Genomic DNA, 27,922 nt, shown 5'->3' on the forward strand with positions numbered 1-27,922 from the left:
AATAAAGATCTGATCTAACTGATCAAAAGTCAAGCCCAATCAGTGGGGGGGGTGGGGGGGACAGAATTTTGTTGCCTGTGTAAAATGCAGCCACTGTGTGCAACCTACATATGGGGTTCTTGAGTCAATGAGGTAAAAGTGGAGTCTCATTAGACAATCTGAAAGGTTTGGTCAAAGCAACAATGAGTTTTGTAAAAAAAAAATATTTTATTGTCCGAGGTTCATAAAATGGAAAGTATCAAGACAGTACAGATATTTGAATATCAAATAAAACGATGCACAGATGAGTATGCAGGAGGACAATCCAGTCGAAACCGGAAATAAAGAATCAAGTAAACTGACCTGTGGTTCACAGAATGGACGGAGAAGCCAGTACTGCTAAGTAATGTTGGTCTCTAACCAAACATGTCAATCTGGTCCCCTCACCATAGTGTACAATGAAATGCCATGAAGAAAAAAATTATATTACCACAGTTTCTAAATGGCTACATACAAACATTACCACACAGCTAGCTGCCATTGTCTGGTTTCAATAGAAACAGGTAAACATTTTTAATAATAAATGGAAAACCAAACCACCCATCTTGTATAAAAATAGATATTAGTGGTTTGCAAAAGTGCCAGAAACTTCATTTTTCAGTGTTTGAGTTAACACCATTCTCTTAAGCACACTAAACTACTCACGTACCATTTACTGTGTGGCTCCCTGTTCCATTCTCTTAAGCACAATAGTTGTTCTTATTAACTTTCCACGTACCATTTACGGTGGCTCCCCTACACAGGAACGCCAATCGGCAAATAATGAACATAGCAAAGTAATCGGCGATTCATCTTAACAGTTAAGAAAATGTCCTAGAAAAATCATACATTTGACTAGAATCCCAAACGTTGATCACTAGGGCTCTGATGAGCGTTGTAGGTAGGACACTTGGTACAAGGTTTATTAGAAAAATATCTAAAGAAAGTCTCTTTGGTTTCTTTCAGCATTCTTCAATGAGCAACTCTTCAGAGCTGTACAGTTTCTTCTTGATCACTCTGAAGCCCGTGCTCAGTCTAATCGCCTGTCTCTTTACGGGACTGGATGGAGACTTCGTGGAGAAAAGCCCTTGGATTTTGGGCCACAGTCCTCCAGAATCGAGCCTCAGCACCAGTGTGAGCTGGAAGGTAGGGACGAGATATGGATCCACCGCGATCTGTTCCATACTCTGACACACCTCCCCCTGTTCCACACAGAGGTCTATGAGAGCCCCCCTCAGGCCACAGGGCTCGCTGGCCGCCAGGTGAAGGAGCTCTTGGCCTATGTGTTCTAGAAGCTTCTCAGGGATGAGTAGTTTCGAACATCTAAGGGCACCGTCTTTGGCTTCCCTTAAGCTACTGGCAATTAGGTGCACAAGTTCTTTCAGAAGGGTCTCCTCCATTGAGAGGAGATCCTCATATAGCACGTTGCTGAAGTCATCAGATGAGGAGATAGAGGGAAAGTCAAACCCTGAAAAGACAGAGGGCAGTTTTAGTCATACAGAACATCAGGTAGATCTTTTGTTTTTGTCAAACTAGCAATAACCTGGTCTCAGATCTGTTTGTTTCTGTATTAATAGCCAACTCCTATCCTCAATAAGACAGCACAAACAGGTCCGGGCACCAGGCTAGGTCGAGTTATTAAATATTTACCGGAGTCTGAGAGATCAGTCCTGCTGCCATTGTCTGAGTCGGAGTCTAAACTGTGACGGCTGCTCTGGCCGTCTCCACTGAAGTCCGTTAACTTCTGCACCAGTTTCCCCCATGAAGACCTTTTGGCAGTGGCGTCCATTGGAGAAGGAGATGAGCTGAAGATATCTAAATCATGGACCATCATGGTTGTAGGAAGTGCATGCATCATTTCCAACTGGTCAAGTGTTCAACTTCTTGTAACTTTCCAAGTCTCAGGGATCATAGATCAGGTTCTGTGGAGAGAAATAAGGGCAAAAGATGAGACCACTGAATTTGAAATGAAGAGTAGCTCGCTAGGTACAGTAACGTTGACTAGCTAGAATTTATACATCAGACAATCTAACAATACAGCTAGTTATCTATTGTAATAAACGTTTACCGAGTGGAGGAAAGGCAGTTGACTAAGCTAGCTAACGTTAGTCCTTTCATTCCCTTGTTCAAAGTTGACGGTCGAGACAATAGGTTGAAACAATAGCCAGCGACAGTAATGATACTTACAAAGATATGTTGCTAACGTGGAAATGTTCTTTCTGTTGCTAATCCAGTTTATTTATTTTTGTTGCTGCGATTGAGGACAAAGGCTTCCCAGTCAAGCCGACTTTACATGTAACTCTCCCGTCGCACAGCTACTCAGCTCTGCAGATATTCTGCAACGACGAAACTGTTTAAATATGCAGACGGGAGAACAGCACGCCCAGTTCTCACTTTTCAGCCAATCAGAGGCAGGACAGCGCGCCCAGCTCTCACTCTTCAGCCAATCAGAAGCAGGGGCACGTCATCGGTGTTCTATCTTGCCTGGTAACATGCGGTTAATCACAGAGGGGGCAGAAGGAAGGACACAGACATGGTGAAGGGGGGGTGGGACCCTCAAAATGTATTTTCTGATCAGGAAAAACACCAGCTACAGTCTTTGTTGCACGTAGTACTAGCCCGGACATAGCCAGGACATCTTAAAACTCCGTGCACTTGTTCATTTCCAAAATAATAGGACGCAATACATTGACTAAGCAGAAAGTGTAACATTACGTCATGGGTTTGGAACCATGTATCTGATTTAAACTGAGCGTATTACATTGTACCAGCTGAGTAGGCATAGTCCACTGCTTACTACACTACACATAGTTCTAGATACAACATGCATTTTACCTGATACCCTAAAAATAACTTACAACAGCAGTGTCATCAATTTGGTGGTGCGTAGTTATGATTTTACTTGCAAGAATAACTGTCGAAAATGTTTTGTCATCATTTGGTGGTGCATAGCTATGATTTTACTTGCGAGAATAACTGTCGAAAATGTTGTTTTGTCATCCCATGTACCCCCCACCCCCCAAACCACAGGCAATAGGCATAGAAACTGTCCACTGCAGATAAACAAGAGAACCGCAGACAATGGACACACTTCTGGTTATAATACAGCTCGACTTTATACGTTTTCATGTTGTCTTTACATTATGTCAATTCATCAGTTGGTTACAGTAACAGCTCTTTGTGTTATTCAGTCCAGGTATGTTACTATGTTATGCTCAGCTGCTGTTGTAGTACATACTGTATATTGTAACTTTGCATCTTCCACTCCCCACAGGATAGAATATTCTCTGTTACCATTTGTACAGCAAGGCAGAGAGCATTTACAGGTATACTGATCCTTTATCAACAAACGACATTATATTAGTCTCAGACGTATTGCTGAACTGTCTGTAATACCTTATCTGTTGATCATGTTGCTGATGTCACTATAAAAAGGATAACATGGTGACTATTGAGTGTGAGGAACTGTTTTCAGGAAGTGGGTTGGAACATTATCTTCATGTCGTGAACATCATGTTCTTAATGCAGATAAACAAATTAGTTGGTTTTGTGTTTGGAGGATGCAGGGACACGTTTTGCATTGTTCTGTGGTTTAAAAAAAAAATCATTGTCACATACACCGGATTAGGTGCAGTGAAATGTGTTGTTTTACATTGTCAGTCATAGTAGTATGATAGGTGTTGTTTTACAGGGTCAGCCATAGTAGTATGATAGGTGTTGTTTTACAGGGTCAGTCATAGTAGTATGATAGGTGTTGTTTTACAGGGTCAGTCATAGTAGTATGATAGGTGTTGTTTTACAGGGTCAGCCATAGTAGTATGATAGGTGTTGTTTTACCGGGTCAGTCATAGTAGTATGATAGGTGTTGTTTTGCAGGGTCAGTCATAGTAGTATGATAGGTGTTGTTTTACAGGGTCAGTCATTGTAGTATGATAGGTGTTGTTTTACAGGGTCAGTCATAGTAGTATGATAGGTGTTGTTTTACAGGGTCAGTCATAGTAGTATGATAGGTGTTGTTTTACAGGGTCAGTCATAGTAGTATGATAGGTGTTGTTTTACAGGGTCAGTCATAGTAGTATGATAGGTGTTGTTTTACAGGGTCAGCCATAGTAGTACAGCACCCCTGATGCAAATTAGGGTTAAGTGCCTTGCTCAAGGGCACATCGACATATTTTGCACCTTGTCTGCTCGGGTATTTGAACCAGCAACCTCTCGGTTACTGGACCAACGCTCTAACCGCTAGGCTACATGTCATGTTGCATAGTATTATTACAGTTATTATGTCAGGGAAGTCATGCTGAGACTAGGGCCTCTTTTTCAGATGAGCCCTGCATAAATACAGCAAACATACACTGCTCAAACAAATAAAGGGAACACTAAAATAACACATCCTAGATCTGAATGAATGAAATATTCTTATTAAATACTTTTTTATTTACATAGTTGAATGTGCTGACAACAAAATCACACAAAAATTATCAATGGAAATCAAATTTATCAACCCATGGAGGTCTGGATTTGGAGTCACACTCAAAAATGAAAGTGGAAAACCACACTACAGGCTGATCCAACTTTGATGTAATGTCCTTAAAACAAGTCAACATGAGGCTCAGTAGTGTGTGTGGTCTCCACGTGCCTGTATGACCTCCCTACAACGCCTGGGCATGCTCCTGATGAGGTGGCGGATGGTCTCCTGAGGGATCTCCTCCCAGACCTGGACTAAAGCATCCGCCAACTCCTGGACAGTCTGTGGTGCAACGTGGCGTTGGTGGATGGAGCGAGACATGATGTCCCAGATCTGCTCAATTTGATTCAGGTCTGGGGAACGGGCCATAGCATCAATGCCTTCCTCTTGCAGGAACTGCTGATACACTCCAGCCACATAAGGTCTAGCATTGTCTTGCATTAGGAGGAACCCAGGGCCAACCGCACCAGCATATGGTCTCACAAGGGGTCTGAGGATCTCATCTCGGTACCTAATGGCAGTCAGGCTACCTCTGGCGAGCACATGGAGGGCTGTGCGGCCCCCCCAAAGAAATGCCACCCCACACCATGACTGACCCACCGCCAAACCGGTCATGCTGGATGATGTTGCAGGCAGCAGAACGTTCTCCACGGCGTCTCCTGACTGTCACATCTGTCACATGTGCTCAGTGTGAACCTGCTTTCATCTGTGAAGAGCACAGGGCGCCAGTGGCAAATTTGCCAATCTTGGTGTTCTCTGGCAAATGCCAAACGTCCTGCACAGTGTTGGGCTGTAAGCACAACCCCCACCTGTGGACGTCGGGCCCTCATACCACCCTCATGGAGTCTGTTTCTGACTGTTTGAGCAGACACATGCACATTTGTGGCCTGCTGGAGATCATTTTGCAGGGCTCTGGCAGTGCTCCTCCTGCTCCTCCTTGCACAAAGACGGAGGTAACGGTCCTGCTGCTGGGTTGTTGCCCTCCTACGGCCTCCTCCAAGTGTCCTGGTGTACTGGCCTGTCTCCTGGTAGCGCCTCCATGCTCTGGACACTACGCTGACAGACACAGCAAACCTTCTTGCCACAGCTCGCATTGACGTGCCGTCCTGGATGAGCTGCACTACCTGAGCCAGTTCTGTGGGTTGTAGAGTCCGTCTCATGCTACCGCTAGAGTGAAAGCACCGCCAGCATTAAAAAGTGACCAAAACATCAGCCAGGAAGCATAGGAACTGAGAAGTGGTCTGTGGTCACCACCTGCAGAACCACTCCTTTATTGGGGGTGTCTTGCTAATTGCCTATAATTTCCACCTGTTGTCTATTCCATTTGCACAACAGCATGTGAAATTTATTGTCAATCAGTGTTGCTTCCTAAGTGGACAGTTTGATTTCACAGAAGTGTGATTGACTTGGAGTTACATTGTGTTGTTTAAGTGTTCCCTTTATTTTTTTGAGCAGTGTATATACACAATATACAATATACAAAATATATTAAGAAAAATGTATCACATTTATCAACATAGAGGAGAACTGACCAAAGGGGGACCAGAACATCTCATTTCAGAGAGCTCTGATCATGACTCTGAACTGACCAATGGGGGACCAGAACATCTCATTTCAGAGAGCTCTGATCATGACTCTGAACTGACCAATGGGGGACCAGAACATCTCATTTCAGAGAGCTCTGAGTTGTTCCACATAAAGGGCACAGAAAAAAAAACAAAAGCATCTTTCTCCAACTCTGTGGAGACCGAAGGGGCCTCCAGTGTTATCCAAGCCTGTAACCGGGTTTGGTCATTTGTAAGTCTAAGTGTAATTAATGACGACAGATACATAGGAGGTTTCTGCACGAGTGCTTTGTAAATTCACACAAGATAATGCTACTCTCTCCTTACCTACAAAGAAGCCCTACCCACTTTTTTGAAACAAAGCACAACGTTGAGTTCTAGAACCATAACCATTAATAAACCTAATGGCGCAACGTTGAATTCTAGAACCATCCTCAGTAATAAACCTAATGGCACAACGTTGAGTTCTAGAACCATAACCAGTAATAAACCTAATGGCACAACGTTGAGTTCTAGAACCATCCTCAGTAATAAACCTAATGGCACAACGTTGAGTTCTAGAACCATCCTCAGTAATAAACCTAATGGCACAACGTTGAGTTCTAGAACCATCCCCAGTAATAAACCTAATGGCACAACGTTGAGTTCTAGAACCATAACCAGTAATAAACCTAATGGCACAACGTTGAGTTCTAGAACCATAACCAGTAATAAACCTAAGGGCCCAATGGAAAACAGCATCTACTGGTTTAAGTATAGTTGCTGCTGCAGGCATTTAGAGAATATCCCCAGAATCTTAAAACAGACATAAGTGGCCTGGACAATATCCTTCCTGATATCGAAAGTCAGACATGCTTTGTTTTGCTTTGTTTCTGTAAAAGAAACCAAACTTGAACTTATCTTCTTTTTTAAATTACATTTTGTCATCAAGCCAGATACCAAGATATTTGTAGGAAGGAACTCGCTCAATTTGTGCAGCATTAAAACTAGTCATTACAAATTCATTTAAATCTGGATTATAGGACCTAGAACAAAAGCATGCGTTTGGTTTTGTTTGTAATTACCACCAACTGTAGATCCAACAGTGACCTACCTCTGCAGTGCTAGCAAATCAGATTTTAAACGTGAAAAGACTTGGCCAACTGATGCAGTTGTAACGAACTTCTTCGTCTGATGAGGAGTAGGAAGGATCGGACCAAAATGCAGCGTTGTAAGTGTCCATGATAATTTATTACATCAGAACACGAAAAAATACCAAATAACAACGTGAAGGAAAGAAATGAAAATCAAAACAGTTCTGTATGGTGAAAACAACTACCCACAAATCATAGCGGGGAAAACAGGCAACCTAAGTATGGTTCTCAATCAGAGACAACGATAGACAGCTGCCTCTGATTGGGAACCTTACCAGGCCAAACACATAGAAAAGCAAACCTAGAAAAACAACATAGAATGTACCACCCCAACTCACGCCCTGCCCAACCTAAAATAGAGACATCAAAAGGAACTAAGGTCAGGACGTGACAGCAGTAATGGAATACAACACTATCGTCTGCACACAAAATGAATATTACAGTTGTTTACAGCATTACTAATGCTTCTTCATTTCTATATAGATTGTAAACGTTAGCAGGCCGAGGTATGTAACTCAAGGATCTCGGATTTGACCTCATCTACCTTGATGGCCTGAGTTCTGTCATTGAGATAATTACGAAATCATCAGCAAGCATCAGTACCCAAGCCTATCAGGACAGCTTATTCAACAGAATGACATGGTCTATATTACCCTATCAGGACAGAATAACATGGTCTATATTACCCTATCAGGACAGAATAACATGGTCTATATTACCCTATCAGGACAGAATAACATGGTCTATATTACCCTATCAGGACAGAATAACATGGTCTATATTACCCTATCAGGACAGAATAACATGTTCTATATTACCCTATCAGGACAGAATAACATGGTCTATATTACCCTATCAGGACAGAATAACATGGTCTATATTACCCTATCAGGACAGAATAACATGGTCTATATTACCCTATCAGGACAGAATAACATGGTCTATATTACCCTATCAGGACAGCTTATTCAACAGAATAACATGGTCTACAGTATAAAAAGCTTTTGACAAGTCTACAGACATGGCAGTACTATTCCTTCTATCATCTAAGACAACTGCAACCAGCATGGTAGCCATAGTGGTGCTATCTAAACCCCAGTATGCCTTAGTCATATGTTTAAAATACTTCTGACACCCTCCACATGTACACTAAACATGCTACTTGAAAAAGAAAATATGAGTAATCATAAAATATCGGACTCACAAAAATACCTACTGATTAGGAACTAACTTAAGTTGTGTTGCATCGGCTCAGTAAAGTCACTTTTTACTGTCCCAAAATTGGCAGAATAAAGTGATCGGCTGGTAAACTAGTGTGTTCTGTATCAGGCCTTGCTGCTAGTAGGAGAACACATTCTCAACCAGGCTTTTGTGGTCTGCCAGAGGAAGAAAATAACAGTTTTTGGATGGCAGCCAGGTATCACATATGCAGTGAAACAACACATGACGAGAGATGGACGGACTGTACTAGTCAAGGAGATTGAACTGCTAGACAAGGCACAATGCACACAATGTGAACTGCAGCAAGACAAACAATGTGCTGTCATAAAATGACTTTTACCTTCAACAACCTTTGTCTCTATCTGATCAAGGAAAATAGATAGGTTACCGAAATCAGTAGAGGCAAGTTGATTGTTTGAAATAACTTTTATTATGTGTACTTTGTAAAAATACAAATCTACCAACGGACACAACAAGAGACACAAAGTGTAGAGAAACAGGAGCTTGGTTAAAAACAAGTTTTAACTGGACTAACTTTAGGACCCAGAAGTGTTCCTCTCGGTTAGTCACACCCTTTTATTGAAAAAAAAAAAGTTTGTAAACTAGTACAGTACATTCTGTACAGTCAACCAACCACTGAGCTTCCCCACTGCTCATTCAACTGAAAAACATTCATTCACTGGTGTGATCACCAAGTACAGCACATTTCCTGACTTCTGATTCAATAAGACCCACCAAACACCAGGGTGAAAGAGACTGGATCTCTGCCAGGGCCACGCTCAGTAGACAAACACTGTGGAGGAACACCGCAGATAGAAATGCCATAAGAATAGAGCTGACATTTTAAAATGCTCTATTCTACTGGACATTACAGACAACATATAAGTTCCACAATACAGTTCTATCCCAATATCCTGTAACATTGCACCCTGCTGATCAGACTCCTGGTAAACAACAGTCTGTACCTGGACTGTACTGATCAGACTCCTGGTAAACAACAGTCTGTCCCTGGACTGTACTGATCAGACTCCTGGTAAACAGTCTGTCCTTGGTAGTGTAGACAGAACAACTACAGCCCTGGTAGTGTAGACAGAACACCTACAGCCCTGGTAGTGTAGACAGAACACCTACAGCTTGGTAGTGTAGACAGAACACCTACAGCCCTGGTAGTGTAGACAGAACACCTACAGTCCTGGTAGTGTAGACAGAACACCTACAGCCCTGGTAGTGTAGACAGAACACCTACAGCCCTGGTAGTGTAGACAGAACACCTACAGCCTGGTAGTGTAGACAGAACACCTACAGCCCTGGTAGTGTAGACAACACCTACAGCCCTGGTAGTGTAGACAGAACACCTACAGCCCTGGTAGTGTAGACAGAACACCTACAGTCCTGGTAGTGTAGACAGAACACCTACAGCCCTGGTAGTGTAGACAGAACACCTACAGCCCTGGTAGTGTAGACAGAACACCTACAGCCTGGTAGTGTAGACAGAACACCTACAGCCCTGGTAGTGTAGACAACACCTACAGCCCTGGTAGTGTAGACAGAACACCTACAGTCCTGGTAGTGTAGACAGAACACCTACAGCCCTGGTAGTGTAGACAGAACACCTACAGCCTGGTAGTGTAGACAGAACACCTACAGCCCTGGTAGTGTAGACAGAACACCTACAGCCTGGTAGTGTAGACAACACCTACAGCCCTGGTAGTGTAGACAGAACACCTACATCCCTGGTAGTGTAGACAGAACACCTACAGCCCTGGTAGTGTAGACAACACCTACAGCCCTGGTAGTGTAGACAGAACACCTACAGCCCTGGTAGTGTAGACAGAACACCTACAGCCTGGTAGTGTAGACAGAACACCTACAGCCCTGGTAGTGTTAGCAGAACACCTACAGCCCTGGTAGTGTAGACAGAACACCTATAGCCCTGGTAGTGTAGACAGAACACCTACAGCCCTGGTAGTGTAGACAGAACATGATAGTGTAGACAGAACACCTACAGCCCTGGTAGTATAGACAGAACACCTACAGCCCTGGTAGTGTAGACAGAACACCTACAGCCCTGGTAGTGTAGACAGAACACCTACAGCCCTGGTAGTGTAGACAGAACACCTACAGCCCTGGTAGTATAGACAGAACACCTACAGCCCTGGTAGTGTAGACAGAACACCTACAGCCCTGGTAGTGTAGACAGAACACCTACAGCCCTGGTAGTGTAGACAGAACACCTACAGCCTGGTAGTGTAGACAGAACACCTACAGCCCTGGTAGTGTAGACAGAACACATACAGCCCTGGTAGTGTAGACAGAACACCTACAGCCCTGGTAGTGTAGACAGAACACCTACAGCCCTGGTAGTGTAGACAGAACACCTACAGCCCTGGTAGTGTAGACAGAACACCTACAGCCCTGGTAGTGTAGACAGAACACCTACAGCCCTGGTAGTGTAGACAGAACACCTACAGCCCTGGTAGTGTAGACAGAACACCTACAGCCCTGGTAGTGTAGACAGAACACATACAGCCCTGGTAGTGTAGACAGAAGACCTACAGCCCTGGTAGTGTAGACAGAACACCTACAGCCCTGGTAGTGTAGACAGAACACCTACAGCCCTGGTAGTGTAGACAGAACACCTACAGCCCTGGTAGTGTAGACAGAACACCTACAGCCCTGGTAGTGTAGACAGAACACCTACAGCCCTGGTAGTGTAGACAGAACACCTACAGCCCTGGTAGTGTAGACAGAAGACCTACAGCCTGGTAGTGTAGACAGAACACCTACAGCCCTGGTAGTGTAGACAGAACACCTACAGTCCTGGTAGTGTAGACAGAACACCTACAGCCCTGGTAGTGTAGACAGAACACCTACAGCCCTGGTAGTGTAGACAGAACACCTACAGCCCTGGTAGTGTAGACAGAACACCTACAGCCCTGGTAGTGTAGACAGAACACCTACAGCCCTGGTAGTGTAGACAGAACACCTACAGCCCTGGTAGTGTAGACAGAACACATACAGCCCTGGTAGTGTAGACAGAACACCTACAGCCCTGGTAGTGTAGACAGAACACCTACAGCCCTGGTAGTGTAGACAGAACACCTACAGCCCTGGTAGTGTAGACAGAACACCTACAGCCCTGGTAGTGTAGACAGAACACCTACAGCCCTGGTAGTGTAGACAGAACACCTACAGCCTGGTAGTGTAGACAGAACACCTACAGCCCTGGTAGTGTAGACAGAACACATACAGCCCTGGTAGTGTAGACAGAACACCTACAGCCCTGGTAGTGTAGACAGAACACCTACAGCCTGGTAGTGTAGACAGAACACCTACAGCCCTGGTAGTGTAGACAGAACACCTACAGCCCTGGTAGTGTAGACAGAATGGTGGTTATTTATTAACAAAACCTACTTCTCTCTCCCCTTGTCCTTTAATGACTGACTGCCTGATGTTATTGTGTGTGTGTGTGTATCTGCATATTGAGAGCAGCTCCGAGGGCATCGACACATGGACGTACTAGCACCGTCATCCAGAACATCAGCCTGTTCAGTCCCCTCCCTTCAGAATGTGTGGGGAATAACAGGCCTGGCTGTTGCTGCAGATGTTATTGTGTTGCCCTACATTCTCCTTGACCTTGGTATTTACAGTAATACAATTAGCCTGGTTCTAATTGTTTTCAACTGTGTGATAACAAATAATCCATTGTAATAATGTTATAAAACAGTAAATAACTCGAATACAATTGATTCTGTATATTTTTATTTCAATATTTAATAAATGATAATCCAAGTACGTCATGTTTTCATTTTAATACATAGGAAGAGGATTCCTTATTCCTTAATATAATTTAGTTTATTTAAAAAAAAAACACTAGTAAAACACGAATGCATCAATTTCCCCACTATAACATGATTAATTACTCAATTCATAATTCATTGCAGTGATAAAGTTTTTTTTTTTTTTTAGGTCACAACAATAGCTCTCTCGTATCAGGGTGTTCCTTCCTCCAGTTAGTGACCACAGCTAATCATTGGCCAATAACAGGCAGGAACATCCTTCCCTGTGGGAATGACACAACAAATGACAATAAAGCAAACGTGTTGGAAATAAAGTCGTGTTCTGTGGTCAACGTGTTCCTCCAGTGGTGACCAGCTAGCGGGCTACTGGGCAGGTCTTTATTTGAACCTCTAAGACGGAGTAAATCCCAAAAGCTGTTCGATTGGTTTGTAACGCCACTCATCTGCTTCCAGCTCTTCAACCAAACTGGCCAGTTTCTCCATTCTAGATACCTGTTGATCTAAAAAAAAAAACAGATCAGTGAAATGTGCTGTTAGATCAAAGCATTGCATTCCTTTGTATCCCTTACCAGAGTTATTTTTCCCTAAACAACAAATGTGTCCTAAATAGCACCCTATTCCCTATATAGTGGGCTACTTTTGACCAGCGCCATAGGGCTCTGGTTGAAGGTAGTCCACTATATATAGGGAATAGGGTGCCATTTGAGATGCACTCTTAGGCATTATTTTTTTTGTATTTTTTAAAAGACAACAGCAATAAAATAACTGAATGAAGAGACTGATGGACTTACCGTGCTTCACTTGTTTCAGTGTTGACGCCACCTGGTAGCTGAACACAGACTCACACAGAAATCTGTCTGAGCCGTCTGAAGACACAAGAGTTCATGTTCACTATCACATCAATAACTGTTACGCTTTCCTCAACTAGCACATGTTACAAAATACTGTAGTGGTAGACAAGTTAGTTTAGCCCTGAAATAGTTTAAACAACAAGAATGGAAACGTGCCTTCTGGATCACAACCCAAACCAGCACACGCACGCACGCACACACTCACGCACGCACGCACACACGCACTCACACTAAACTATTAGGCTATAGATCTATTATATAACATAACGTATTATAGTATATGGTTTTGTGGTACAAACTATTTAATACCCAATCCTCCGGGCGAGCACAATCCTCAGTAATTACCGAGTAAGTAAGTAGAGGAGTTGGCTAAAACATGACATAACTCCTCACATTATGCCAACATGTGCCACCGTTCAGTTTGCTGGAGAATAAAAAGACTAGCCAAAATAATCAACTAGCACACAATGTGTCACAAATGGCACTCTGTTCCCTAGATAGTGCACTACTGTTGACCATGGCCCTAGACAGTGCACTACTGTTGACCATGGGCCTAGACATGTTGACCATGGCCCTAGACAGTGCACTACTATTGACCATGGCCCTAGACAGTGCACTACTGTTGACCATGGCCCTAGACAGTGCACTACTGTTGACCATGGCCCTAGACAGTGCACTACTGTTGACCATGGCCCTAGACAGTGCACTACTGTTGACCATGGCCCTAGACAGTGCACTACTGTTGACCATGCCCTAGACAGTGCACTACTGTTGACCATGGCCCTAGACATGTTGACCATGGCCCTAGACAGTGCACTACTGTTGACCATGGGCCTAGACAGTGCACTACTGTTGACCATGGCCTTGGACAGTGGACTACTGTTGACCATGGCCCTAGACATGTTGACCATGGCCCTAGACAGTGCACTACTATTGACCATGGCCCTAGACAGTGCACTACTATTGACCATGGCCCTAGACAGTGCACTACTGTTGACCATGGCCCTAGACAGTGGACTACTGTTGACCATGGCCCTAGACAGTGCACTACTGTTGACCATGGCCCTAGACAGTGCACTACTATTGACCATGGCCCTAGACAGTGCACTACTGTTGACCATGGCCCTAGACAGTGCACTACTGTTGACCATGGCCCTAGACAGTGCACTACTGTTGACCATGGCCCTAGACAGTGCACTACTATTGACCATGGCCCTAGACAGTGCACTACTGTTGACCATGGCCCTAGACAGTGCACTACTGTTAACCATGGCCCTAGACAATGGACTACTGTTGACCATGGCCCTAGACATGTTGACCATGGCCCTAGACAGTGCACTACTGTTGACCATGGCCCTAGACAGTGCACTACTGTTGACCATGTCCTTAGACAGTGCACTACTGTTGACCATGGCCCTAGACAGTGTACTACTGTTGACCATGGGCCTAGACATGTTGACCATGGCCCTAGACAGTGCACTACTGTTGACCATGGCCCTAGACAGTGCACTACTGTTGACCATGGCCCTAGACAGTGCACTACCGTTGACCATGGGCCCAGACATGTTGACCATGGCCCTAGACAGTGCACTACTGTTGACCATGGCCCTAGACAGTGCACTACTGTTGACCATGGCCCTAGACAGTGCACTACTGTTGACCATGGCCCTAGACAGTGCACTACTGTTGACCATGGGCCTAGACATGTTGACCATGGCCCTAGACAGTGCACTACTGTTGACTATGGCCCTAGACAGTGCACTACTGTTGACCATGGCCCTAGACAGTGCACTACTGTTGACCATGGCCCTAGACAGTGCACTACTGTTGACCATGGGCCTAGACATGTTGACCATGGCCCTAGACAGTGCACTACTGTTGACTATGGCCCTAGACAGTGCACTACTATTGACCATGGCCCTAGACAGTGCACTACTGTTGACCATGGCCCTAGACAATGGACTACTGTTGATCATGGCCCTAGACAGTGCACTACTGTTGACCATGGCCCTAGACAGTGCACTACTGTTGACCATGGCCCTAGACAGTGCACTACTGTTGACCATGGCCCTAGACAGTGCACTACTGTTGACCATGGCCCTAGACAGTGCACTACTATTGACCATGGCCCTAGACAGTGCACTACTGTTGACCATGGCCCTAGACAGTGCACTACTGTTGACCATGGCCCTAGACAGTGCACTACTGTTGACCATGGCCCTAGACAGTGTACTACTGTTGACCATGGGCCTAGACATGTTGACCATGGCCCTAGACAGTGCACTACTATTGACCATGGCCCTAGACAGTGCACTACCGTTGACCATGGCCCTAGACAGTGCACTACCGTTGACCATGGCCCTAGACAGTGCACTATTGGTGACCATGGCCCTAGACAGTGCACTACTATTGACCATGGCCCTAGACAGTGCACTACTGTTGACCATGGCCCTAGACAGTGCACTACTGTTGACCATGGCCCTAGACAGTGCACTACTGTTGACCATGGCCCTAGACAGTGCACTACTGTTGACCATGGCCCTAGACAGTGCACTACTGTTGACCATGGCCCTAGACAGTGCACTACTGTTGACCATGGCCCTAGACATGTTGACCATGGCCCTAGACAGTGCACTACTGTTGACCATGGGCCTAGACAGTGCACTACTGTTGACCATGGCCTTGGACAGTGGACTACTGTTGACCATGGCCCTAGACATGTTGACCATGGCCCTAGACAGTGCACTACTATTGACCATGGCCCTAGACAGTGCACTACTGTTGACCATGGCCCTAGACAGTGCACTACTGTTGACCATGGCCCTAGACAGTGGACTACTGTTGACCATGGCCCTAGACAGTGCACTACTGTTGACCATGGCCCTAGACAGTGCACTACTATTGACCATGGCCCTAGACAGTGCACTACTGTTGACCATGGCCCTAGACAGTGCACTACTGTTGACCATGGCCCTAGACAGTGCACTACTGTTGACCATGGCCCTAGACAGTGCACTACTATTGACCATGGCCCTAGACAGTGCACTACTGTTGACCATGGCCCTAGACAGTGCACTACTGTTAACCATGGCCCTAGACAATGGACTACTGTTGACCATGGCCCTAGACATGTTGACCATGGCCCTAGACAGTGCACTACTGTTGACCATGGCCCTAGACAGTGCACTACTGTTGACCATGTCCTTAGACAGTGCACTACTGTTGACCATGGCCCTAGACAGTGTACTACTGTTGACCATGGGCCTAGACATGTTGACCATGGCCCTAGACAGTGCACTACTGTTGACCATGGCCCTAGACAGTGCACTACTGTTGACCATGGCCCTAGACAGTGCACTACCGTTGACCATGGGCCCAGACATGTTGACCATGGCCCTAGACAGTGCACTACTGTTGACCATGGCCCTAGACAGTGCACTACTGTTGACCATGGCCCTAGACAGTGCACTACTGTTGACCATGGCCCTAGACAGTGCACTACCGTTGACCATGGGCCCAGACATGTTGACCATGGCCCTAGACAGTGCACTACTGTTGACCATGGCCCTAGACAGTGCACTACTGTTGACCATGGCCCTAGACAGTGCACTACTGTTGACCATGGGCCTAGACATGTTGACCATGGCCCTAGACAGTGCACTACTGTTGACTATGGCCCTAGACAGTGCACTACTGTTGACCATGGCCCTAGACAGTGCACTACTGTTGACCATGGCCCTAGACAGTGCACTACTGTTGACCATGGGCCTAGACATGTTGACCATGGCCCTAGACAGTGCACTACTGTTGACTATGGCCCTAGACAGTGCACTACTGTTGACCATGGCCCTAGACAGTGCACTACTGTTGACTATGGCCCTAGACAGTGCACTACTGTTGACCATGGCCCTAGACAGTGCACTACTGTTGACTATGGCCCTAGACAGTGCACTACTAATGACCATGGCCCTAGACAGTGCACTACTGTTGACCATGGCCCTAGACAATGGACTACTGTTGATCATGGCCCTAGACAGTGCACTACTGTTGACCATGGCCCTAGACAGTGCACTACTGTTGACCATGGCCCTAGACAGTGCACTACTGTTGACCATGGCCCTAGACAGTGCACTACTGTTGACCATGGCCCTAGACAGTGCACTACTATTGACCATGGCCCTAGACAGTGCACTACTGTTGACCATGGCCCTAGACAGTGCACTACTGTTGACCATGGCCCTAGACAGTGCACTACTGTTGACCATGGCCCTAGACAGTGTACTACTGTTGACCATGGGCCTAGACATGTTGACCATGGCCCTAGACAGTGCACTACTATTGACCATGGCCCTAGACAGTGCACTACCGTTGACCATGGCCCTAGACAGTGCACTACCGTTGACCATGGCCCTAGACAGTGCACTATTGGTGACCATGGCCCTAGACAGTGCACTACTGTTGACCATGGCCCTAGACAGTGCACTACTGTTGACCATGGCCCTAGACAGTGCACTACTGTTGACCATAGCCCTAGACAGTGCACTACTGTTGACCATAGCCCTAGACAGTGCACTACTGTTAACCATGGCCCTAGACAATGGACTACTGTTGACCATGGCCCTAGACAGTGCACTACTGTTGACCATGGCCCTAGACAGTGCACTACTGTTGACCATGGCCCTAGACAGTGCACTACTGTTGACCATGGCCCTAGACAGTGCACTACTGTTGACCATGGCCCTAGACAGTGTACTACTGTTGACCATGGCCCTAGACATGTTGACCATGGGCCTAGAAAGTGCACTACTATTGACCATGGCCCTAGACAGTGCACTACTGTTGACCATGGCCCTAGACAATGGACTACTGTTGATCATGGCCCTAGACAATGGACTACTGTTGACTATGGCCCTAGACAGTGCACTACTGTTGACCATGGCCCTAGACAGTGCACTACTGTTGACCATGGCCCACATGATATTAGTGCACAAGGTAGGATTAGGTTCTTCAACTGGCGGCCCAAGGACCGAATTCGGTCCCCCCCATTTTCAATGTTGGCCAAAATAATCAAAACATCAGCTCCAAGTGATTACATTTATTGAGAAATCTGTTCCCAAGTATTCCTGGGCAGAATAGAGAGACACATCTGATCATATACAGTATACAAGTAAGCAAGGTTTGATATAATATTTGACTAAAACAATCTGTTTGGCCTTCTTGCGATTTCTGATTATGTCCAGGCCCCCGACCATCCACTCAAGTAAAAACAAAAATCATCCCGCGGCTGAATCTAGTTGATGATCCCTGGTATAGGGAATAGGGTGCCATTTATTAATCATTTTTTAATATATATTTTTTAATTTTATTTAACTAGGCAAGTCAGGTAAGAACAAATTCTTATTTACAAGGACGACCTACCCCGGGCCAAACCCTCCCCTAACCCGGATGACGCTGGACCAATTGTGCGCCGCCCTATGGCACAGGCCCCAAAAACAAAGTGGAAAAGAACCCCAACCCTGGCCACCAGCTTCACTGCTGTCCCACTTAACAGTGAGCCCATTAGTCCTCTGAACACCCAGTGCTTTCCAGCACAATGATCCAAACTAAGACATTCATTACAACACAATGTTTGATTTGGGGTCTATGAGGTAACAAAGGATGGGGCACCCTATCCTAATATAGTGTACAACTCTGGCACATAAGGCTCTGGTCAAAATTAGTGCACAACGTAGGTAATAGGGTGTCATTTGGGATGCACAAAGCAGGGGCAAGGAGCCAGATGGCCCATTGGGTTCAAACAAACAGATCCTCTTGTGTGATGTGACAAAACTGGTGGTGGGTGTTGTGGGCTGACCCATTGGCAGAGCACTGACTGCTTGCTGGTGCCCATGTACGTCCTCTGTTGGATGAAGATCCAACTATGATTCAAAGGATCATGGGTCACCAACTCTAGATCAAAGGATCACTAACTACACTTGACTTGAAGCCAGATTGATTTGGGTGTGAGGGAAGTGGGGCACACTGGCGATGCGCGTTGTGGGGTGACGTTGGGGCAGAGTATTGACTGTCGCTGGTAGCAGTGCACGTCCTCCTGGAGGAAGAGCCAACTACGACGCATGGTAGCTAGGTCATTAAGGGAACAGTGAAAAGTTCCAGGGACACATTGTCTGGATTTTACCCACAAGATAAACAATCTACACTTGACTTGAAGCCAGATAGAATAGTTGTAAGAGAAGTGTGGCTGGGCAGATGTACAGAAGGGGCAAGTATTCAGAACCACACACACATGTACAGTAGCTAACCACACACACATAAACATTAATCGATCTGAAACACACAACATCACTGTATATGGGATATGAGCACGATTCATATTGCAATCAGAGCCAATAACAATGTTCAGAATGTTGCAGGTAGAATGTACAGAACAGACAAGGTTTTCTAGAACTCCAAAAGAATCCTCATCACCGGTCTTGTCTCTTGCAACGTTCTGAACCTATATTCCAAAGCCACTGATGATTGGCCTGTGTCAAAGAAAGCCTACCTTCCATCATCTCCCCGGCTCCTTTGGGATAAGTGTAGAGGACCTTACGCGGGGGGATGAGCTCAGACGCGCTGAATCCAGAGCCAGTCACGGAACTCCCACTAACCCCTCCGGCAGAGGAGGATGAGGAGGAGGCTGCCATTCCAACTGAGGAAGAGGAACAACAACGGCAAAATCATGATCACCAAGTTCAGAGTCGTGTATTGCGGATAAATACAGTCCCAAATGACCAGCAATATTTATTCAAAGTAAATTTAGCTAACGTTAGCTGAGCAGCATTAGCACAGATAGAACACGTTATACAAATCTTTGTCATATTACATTAGCATGACTAGCTAGCTAACGTTGGCTAACAACACAAGGCTAACAACATTATGAATAATAAACTGACAAACATAGCATGAAACATGAAACACAGCGCATTTACTACTGAAGCAAACTTTCCGCATAATAAATCAGACATACGATTATTATTGAAGTGATGAACCTACCACTGGTGATGGAGAAAGCGGCAGGCTAACTTCTGCTTTTGTTTATGTTTCTGGTTAGCTACCCCAACAATAACCCCCGCTTTACGGCTTGGGCGATATATAAATCAAATGTTGATATCGGCGCATCATTCATTTGTTGCGAGCGCGGAATGTCTATCCATGCGGTTTAGAGATCAGCGACGACGTAATCAGCTGGTTACTTTACGTCAAACTGCCGTATGTCGCAAAACAGCCAAAGAGTCCACACGTAGTTGGCAGCTACTATCCACTACAGTATACATCGTTTTATTTACTATTCAAGATAACTGCTACAATGGAAATCTTACGTCCATCATTGATCAACATAAGTGGAAGAGTATACAGAAGAAATACGATCAAAGAAGACCAGTATGAAGAGGGGGAAGAGGACGACTCCTACATGGGACCACCAGGTAGCTAGGTCCTCAGTGCCAGCCATTATACCTCAGTGGTGCTAGCGCCCTACACCCCCAGATAACTCTAGCTAGCTAGCTAGCTAGATAAGACAGATGGCTACAATACTGTACAGTACTACCAGATTATTGACTTTATTCTACTGAGACTTAGCTAGTTATAGCTGACCAATTGACCACCACATTGGGTTGTGGGATGCTTGTCTCCTCTAAATGTAGCTGTCTCCTCTCCCTTTTGTACCTGCTATGTACCTATTATGGAACACCAAAATGTTCTTGCCAATCTCACAAATGCACGTTGTTGTTTTGATTAGCAAGTGAACAGTTTGACGAAGAAGAAGAAGAGTTCTGTGACAGCCACTCCATAGAACAGACGGACAAAGGTTTCAGCTGTGCCATTGATGTCCCAAGTGTTCTTTACAAGTGAGTTACAAACACCATGTAGGCTATGCGCCCTAAAATGTTGTATTTATTTTTATTTTATTTTACCTTTATTTAACCAGGTAGGCAAGTTGAGAACAAGTTCTCATTTACAATTGCGACCTGGCCAAGATAAAGCAAAGCAGTTAGACACATACAACAACACAGAGTTACACATGGAGTAAAACAAACATACAGTCAATAATACAGTATAAACAAGTCTATATACAATGTGAACAAATGAGGTGAGATAAGGGAGGTAAAGGCAAAAAAGGCCATGGTGGCAAGGTAAATACAATATACCAAGTAAAACACTAGAATGGTAGTTTTGCAATGGAAGAATGTGCAAAGTAGAAATAAAAATAATGGGGTGCAAAGGAGCAAAATAAATAAATACATTAAATACAGTTGGGAAAGAGGTAGTTGTTTGGGCTAAATTATAGGTGGGCTATGTACAGGTGCAGTAATCTGTGAGCTGCTCTGACAGTTGGTGCTTAAAGCTAGTGAGGGAGATAAGTGTTTCCAGTTTCAGAGATGGTAATGGTACCCTATCCCCTATATAGTGCATTACTTTTGACCAGAGCCCTAAGGGAATAGGGTGCCATTTGGGATGCACTTCATGAGTCGATGACTGCATATGAGGTTGTTAGTCCATTTTAGAATCCGGGACTAGATGACCCACACTCTCGTCTCTAACGCGTGAGCTCAACATTTCCGAACCGTCCCATTACAGATGAAAATGTTGAATAAACCTCATTTTGATTTACATTACCCGTTGTCCACAGGGAAGTGTTTTGTAGCCGGACTTTCAGTACGCTGGTCTGTATATGGTTCTGTTGGTTTTGGAGTTTCAATACTTCACGCAATTCGTATGTGACGTAAACATTTTAGCACAATATGTAAACGATGGCCAAGTGTAACCCCACCAGAGACCGAACGTTGCAGCACAATATGTAAACGATGGCCAAGTGTAAACCGCACCAGAGACCGAACGTTGCAGCACAATATGTAAACGATGGCCAAGTGTAACCCCACCAGAGACCGAACGTTGCAGCACAATATGTAAACGAGGGCCAAGTGTAACCCCACCAGAGACCGAACGTTGCAGCACAATATGTAAACGAGGGCCAAGTGTAACCCCACCAGAGACCGAACGTTGCAGCACAATATGTAAACGATGGCCAAGTGTAACCCCACCAGAGACCGAACGTTGCAGCACAATATGTAAACAATGGCCAAGTGTAACCGTACCAGAGACCGAACGTTGCAGCACAATATGTAAACGATGGCCAAGTGTAACCCGTACCAGAGACCGAACGTTGCAGCACAATATGTAAACAATGGCCAAGTGTAACCGTACCAGAGACCGAACGTTGCAGCACAATATGTAAACGATGGCCAAGTGTAACCGCACCAGAGACCGAACGTTGTAGCACAATATGTAAACGATGGCCAAGTGTAACCGCACCAGAGACCGAACGTTGTAGCACAATATGTAAACAATGGCCAAGTGTAACCGCACCAGAGACCGAACGTTGCAGCACAATATGTAAACAATGGCCAAGTGTAACCCCACCAGAGACCGAACGTTGCAGCACAATATGTAAACAATGGCCAAGTGTAACCGTACCAGAGACCGAACGTTGCAGCACAATATGTAAACGATGGCCAAGTGTAACCCGTACCAGAGACCGAACGTTGCAGCACAATATGTAAACAATGGCCAAGTGTAACCGTACCAGAGACCGAACGTTGCAGCACAATATGTAAACAATGGCCAAGTGTAACCGTACCAGAGACCGAACGTTGCAGCACAATATGTAAACAATGGCCAAGTGTAACCCCACCAGAGACCGAACGTTGTAGCACAATATGTAAACAATGGCCAAGTGTAAACCGCACCAGAGACCGAACGTTGCAGCACAATATGTAAACAATGGCCAAGTGTAACCGTACCAGAGACCGAACGTTGCAGCACAATATGTAAACAATGGCCAAGTGTAACCCCACCAGAGACCGAACGTTGCAGCACAATATGTAAACAATGGCCAAGTGTAACCGCACCAGAGACCGAACGTTGTAGCACAATATGTAAACAATGGCCAAGTGTAACCCCACCAGAGACCGAACGTTGTAGCACAATATGTAAACAATGGCCAAGTGTAACCCCACCAGAGACCGAACGTTGTAGCACAATATGTAAACAATGGCCAAGTGTAACCGCACCAGAGACCGAACGTTGCAGCACAATATGTAAACAATGGCCAAGTGTAACCCCACCAGAGACCGAACGTTGTAGCACAATATGTAAACAATGGCCAAGTGTAACCGCACCAGAGACCGAACGTTGCAGCACAATATGTAAACAATGGCCAAGTGTAACCGCACCAGAGACCGAACGTTGCAGCACAATATGTAAACAATGGCCAAGTGTAACCGCACCAGAGACCTAACGTTGCAGCACAATATGTAAACGATGGCCAAGTGTAACCGCACCAGAGACCGAACGTTGCAGCACAATATGTAAACAATGGCCAAGTGTAACCGTACCAGAGACCGAACGTTGCAGCACAATATGTAAACAATGGCCAAGTGTAACCGTACCAGAGACCGAACGTTGCAGCACAATATGTAAACAATGGCCAAGTGTAACCGCACCAGAGACCGAACGTTGCAGCACAATATGTAAACGATGGCCAAGTGTAACCGCACCAGAGACCGAACGTTGCAGCACAATATGTAAACAATGGCCAAGTGTAACCGCACCAGAGACCGAACGTTGCAGCACAATATGTAAACGATGGCCAAGTGTAACCGCACCAGAGACCGAACGTTGCAGCACAATATGTAAACAATGGCCAAGTGTAACCGCACCAGAGACCGAACGTTGCAGCACAATATGTAAACAATGGCCAAGTGTAACCCCACCAGAGACCGAACGTTGTAGCACAATATGTAAACGATGGCCAAGTGTAACCGCACCAGAGACCGAACGTTGCAGCACAATATGTAAACGATGGCCAAGTGTAACCGCACCAGAGACCGAACATTGCAGCACAATATGTAAACGATGGCCAAGTGTAAACCCCACCAGAGACCGAACGTTGTAGCACAATATGTAAACAATGGCCAAGTGTAAACCCCACCAGAGACCGAACGTTGTAGCACAATATGTAAACGATGGCCAAGTGTAACCCGTACCAGAGACCGAACGTTGCAGCACAATATGTAAACAATGGCCAAGTGTAACCGCACCAGAGACCGAACGTTGCAGCACAATATGTAAACGATGGCCAAGTGTAACCGTACCAGAGACCGAACGTTGCAGCACAATATGTAAACGATGGCCAAGTGTAACCCCACCAGAGACCGAACGTTGCAGCACAATATGTAAACGATGGCCAAGTGTAACCCCACCAGAGACTGAACGTTGCAGCACAATATGTAAACAATGGCCAAGTGTAACCGCACCAGAGACCGAACGTTGCAGCACAATATGTAAACGAGGGCCAAGTGTAACCGCACCAGAGACCGAACGTTGCAGCACAATATGTAAACAATGGCCAAGTGTAACCGCACCAGAGACCGAACGTTGCAGCACAATATGTAAACGAGGGCCAAGTGTAACCCCACCAGAGACCGAACGTTGCAGCACAATATGTAAACAATGGCCAAGTGTAACCCCACCAGAGACCGAACGTTGTAGCACAATATGTAAACAATGGCCAAGTGTAACCGCACCAGAGACCGAACGTTGCAGCACAATATGTAAACAATGGCCAAGTGTAACCGCACCAGAGACCGAACGTTGCAGCACAATATGTAAACAATGGCCAAGTGTAACCGCACCAGAGACCTAACGTTGCAGCACAATATGTAAACGATGGCCAAGTGTAACCGCACCAGAGACCGAACGTTGCAGCACAATATGTAAACAATGGCCAAGTGTAACCGTACCAGAGACCGAACGTTGCAGCACAATATGTAAACAATGGCCAAGTGTAACCGTACCAGAGACCGAACGTTGCAGCACAATATGTAAACAATGGCCAAGTGTAACCGCACCAGAGACCGAACGTTGCAGCACAATATGTAAACGATGGCCAAGTGTAACCGCACCAGAGACCGAACGTTGCAGCACAATATGTAAACAATGGCCAAGTGTAACCGCACCAGAGACCGAACGTTGCAGCACAATATGTAAACGATGGCCAAGTGTAACCGCACCAGAGACCGAACGTTGCAGCACAATATGTAAACAATGGCCAAGTGTAACCGCACCAGAGACCGAACGTTGCAGCACAATATGTAAACAATGGCCAAGTGTAACCCCACCAGAGACCGAACGTTGTAGCACAATATGTAAACGATGGCCAAGTGTAACCGCACCAGAGACCGAACGTTGCAGCACAATATGTAAACGATGGCCAAGTGTAACCGCACCAGAGACCGAACATTGCAGCACAATATGTAAACGATGGCCAAGTGTAAACCCCACCAGAGACCGAACGTTGTAGCACAATATGTAAACAATGGCCAAGTGTAAACCCCACCAGAGACCGAACGTTGTAGCACAATATGTAAACGATGGCCAAGTGTAACCCGTACCAGAGACCGAACGTTGCAGCACAATATGTAAACAATGGCCAAGTGTAACCGCACCAGAGACCGAACGTTGCAGCACAATATGTAAACGATGGCCAAGTGTAACCGTACCAGAGACCGAACGTTGCAGCACAATATGTAAACGATGGCCAAGTGTAACCCCACCAGAGACCGAACGTTGCAGCACAATATGTAAACGATGGCCAAGTGTAACCCCACCAGAGACTGAACGTTGCAGCACAATATGTAAACAATGGCCAAGTGTAACCGCACCAGAGACCGAACGTTGCAGCACAATATGTAAACGAGGGCCAAGTGTAACCGCACCAGAGACCGAACGTTGCAGCACAATATGTAAACAATGGCCAAGTGTAACCGCACCAGAGACCGAACGTTGCAGCACAATATGTAAACGAGGGCCAAGTGTAACCCCACCAGAGACCGAACGTTGCAGCACAATATGTAAACGAGGGCCAAGTGTAAACCGCACCAGAGACCGAACGTTGCAGCACAATATGTAAACAATGGCCAAGTGTAACCGTACCAGAGACCGAACGTTGCAGCACAATATGTAAACGATGGCCAAGTGTAAACCCCACCAGAGACCGAACGTTGCAGCACAATATGTAAACGATGGCCAAGTGTAACCGCACCAGAGACCGAACGTTGCAGCACAATATGTAAACGATGGCCAAGTGTAACCGTACCAGAGACCGAACGTTGCAGCACAATATGTAAACGAGGGCCAAGTGTAACCCCACCAGAGACCGAACGTTGCAGCACAATATGTAAACGAGGGCCAAGTGTAACCGCACCAGAGACCGAACGTTGCAGCACAATATGTAAACAATGGCCAAGTGTAACCGCACCAGAGACCGAACGTTGCAGCACAATATGTAAACGAGGGCCAAGTGTAACCCCACCAGAGACCGAACGTTGCAGCACAATATGTAAACAATGGCCAAGTGTAACCGTACCAGAGACCGAACGTTGCAGCACAATATGTAAACGAGGGCCAAGTGTAACCCCACCAGAGACCGAACGTTGCAGCACAATATGTAAACGATGGCCAAGTGTAACCGCACCAGAGACCGAACGTTGCAGCACAATATGTAAACGAGGGCCAAGTGTAACCCCACCAGAGACCGAACGTTGCAGCACAATATGTAAACGATGGCCAAGTGTAACCGCACCAGAGACCGAACGTTGTAGCACAATATGTAAACGATGGCCAAGTGTAACCCCACCAGAGACCGAACGTTGCAGCACAATATGTAAACAATGGCCAAGTGTAACCGCACCAGAGACCGAACGTTGTAGCACAATATGTAAACGATGGCCAAGTGTAACCGCACCAGAGACCGAACGTTGCAGCACAATATGTAAACGATGGCCAAGTGTAAACCGTACCAGAGACCGAACGTTGCAGCACAATATGTAAACGATGGCCAAGTGTAACCGCACCAGAGACCGAACGTTGCAGCACAATATGTAAACGATGGCCAAGTGTAACCGCACCAGAGACCGAACGTTGCAGCACAATATGTAAACGAGGGCCAAGTGTAAACCCCACCAGAGACCGAACGTTGCAGCACAATATGTAAACAATGGCCAAGTGTAACCCCACCAGAGACCGAACGTTGTAGCACAATATGTAAACAATGGCCAAGTGTAACCGCACCAGAGACCGAACGTTGCAGCACAATATGTAAACAATGGCCAAGTGTAACCGTACCAGAGACCGAACGTTGCAGCACAATATGTAAACGATGGCCAAGTGTAACCGCACCAGAGACCGAACGTTGTAGCACAATATGTAAACGATGGCCAAGTGTAACCGCACCAGAGACCGAACGTTGTAGCACAATATGTAAACAATGGCCAAGTGTAACCGCACCAGAGACCGAACGTTGCAGCACAATATGTAAACAATGGCCAAGTGTAACCCCACCAGAGACCGAACGTTGCAGCACAATATGTAAACAATGGCCAAGTGTAACCGTACCAGAGACCGAACGTTGCAGCACAATATGTAAACGATGGCCAAGTGTAACCCGTACCAGAGACCGAACGTTGCAGCACAATATGTAAACAATGGCCAAGTGTAACCGTACCAGAGACCGAACGTTGCAGCACAATATGTAAACAATGGCCAAGTGTAACCGTACCAGAGACCGAACGTTGCAGCACAATATGTAAACAATGGCCAAGTGTAACCCCACCAGAGACCGAACGTTGTAGCACAATATGTAAACAATGGCCAAGTGTAAACCGCACCAGAGACCGAACGTTGCAGCACAATATGTAAACAATGGCCAAGTGTAACCGTACCAGAGACCGAACGTTGCAGCACAATATGTAAACAATGGCCAAGTGTA

At 45.8% G+C, this 27,922-nt stretch overlaps 3 protein-coding genes across 9 annotated transcripts in view; 1 reads left to right on the plus strand and 2 right to left on the minus strand.

The window, feature by feature from the left end:
* Nucleotides 1-187: 187 nt before the first annotated feature.
* Nucleotides 188-2,368, minus strand: LOC118966075 (DNA damage-inducible transcript 4 protein-like). 2 transcript variants are annotated; one of them, XM_036988401.1, is made up of 3 exons: nt 2,206-2,368; nt 1,669-1,940; nt 188-1,486 (listed from the first exon to the last, which is right to left on the minus strand). In XM_036988401.1, exons 2-3 carry the CDS (start codon nt 1,874-1,876, stop codon nt 981-983), a joined length of 714 nt encoding a protein of 237 aa, XP_036844296.1. In that variant the 5' UTR covers nt 1,877-1,940; nt 2,206-2,368; the 3' UTR covers nt 188-980. The 2 variants fall into 2 exon arrangements, with proteins under 2 accessions (XP_036844296.1, XP_036844302.1); XM_036988407.1 differs by having other exon boundaries at nt 2,087-2,354.
* Nucleotides 2,369-12,147: 9,779 nt separating this feature from the next.
* On the minus strand, nt 12,148-20,308 carry LOC110519290 (anaphase-promoting complex subunit 16). 3 transcript variants are annotated; one of them, XM_036988442.1, is made up of 5 exons: nt 20,089-20,300; nt 19,598-19,744; nt 12,994-13,068; nt 12,589-12,702; nt 12,148-12,550 (listed from the first exon to the last, which is right to left on the minus strand). In XM_036988442.1, exons 2-4 carry the CDS (start codon nt 19,737-19,739, stop codon nt 12,593-12,595), a joined length of 327 nt encoding a protein of 108 aa, XP_036844337.1. In that variant the 5' UTR covers nt 19,740-19,744; nt 20,089-20,300; the 3' UTR covers nt 12,148-12,550; nt 12,589-12,592. The 3 variants fall into 3 exon arrangements, with proteins under 3 accessions (XP_036844337.1, XP_036844343.1, XP_036844352.1); XM_036988448.1 differs by having other exon boundaries at nt 19,598-19,758; nt 20,089-20,223; XM_036988457.1 differs by having other exon boundaries at nt 12,148-12,694; nt 20,089-20,308.
* Nucleotides 20,309-20,310: 2 nt separating this feature from the next.
* Nucleotides 20,311-27,922, plus strand: part of LOC110489354 (activating signal cointegrator 1 complex subunit 1) — a 50,199-nt gene continuing 42,587 nt past the window's right edge. For all 4 annotated transcript variants that reach the window (XR_005053298.1, XM_036988422.1, XM_036988437.1 and 1 more), the window contains exons 1-2: nt 20,311-20,519; nt 20,834-20,942. Coding sequence is in view for 3 of the 4 variants with exons in the window: in XM_036988422.1 (XP_036844317.1) it covers nt 20,402-20,519; nt 20,834-20,942 (227 nt within the window). In the remaining variant the exon portion in view is untranslated. The remainder of the gene's footprint in view (nt 20,520-20,833; nt 20,943-27,922) is intronic.

This window comes from Oncorhynchus mykiss, chromosome 1, assembly GCF_013265735.2.
Source record: "Oncorhynchus mykiss isolate Arlee chromosome 1, USDA_OmykA_1.1, whole genome shotgun sequence".
Taxonomy (NCBI): Eukaryota; Metazoa; Chordata; class Actinopteri; order Salmoniformes; family Salmonidae; genus Oncorhynchus; species Oncorhynchus mykiss.

Coding starts and splice junctions, on each gene's coding strand:
- LOC118966075 (XM_036988401.1), bottom strand. CDS start 1,876: ATGATGCATGCACTTCCTACAACCATGATGGTCCATGATTTAGATATC. Junction 1,487..1,668: donor GACTGATCTCTCAGACTCCG/GTAAATATTTAA, acceptor CTGTCTTTTCAG/GGTTTGACTTTCCCTCTATC.
- LOC110519290 (XM_036988442.1), bottom strand. CDS start 19,739: ATGGCAGCCTCCTCCTCATCCTCCTCTGCCGGAGGGGTTAGTGGGAGT. Junction 13,069..19,597: donor AGCCGGGGAGATGATGGAAG/GTAGGCTTTCTT, acceptor TTGTGTCTTCAG/ACGGCTCAGACAGATTTCTG. Junction 12,703..12,993: donor ACTGAAACAAGTGAAGCACG/GTAAGTCCATCA, acceptor TTTTTTTTTTAG/ATCAACAGGTATCTAGAATG.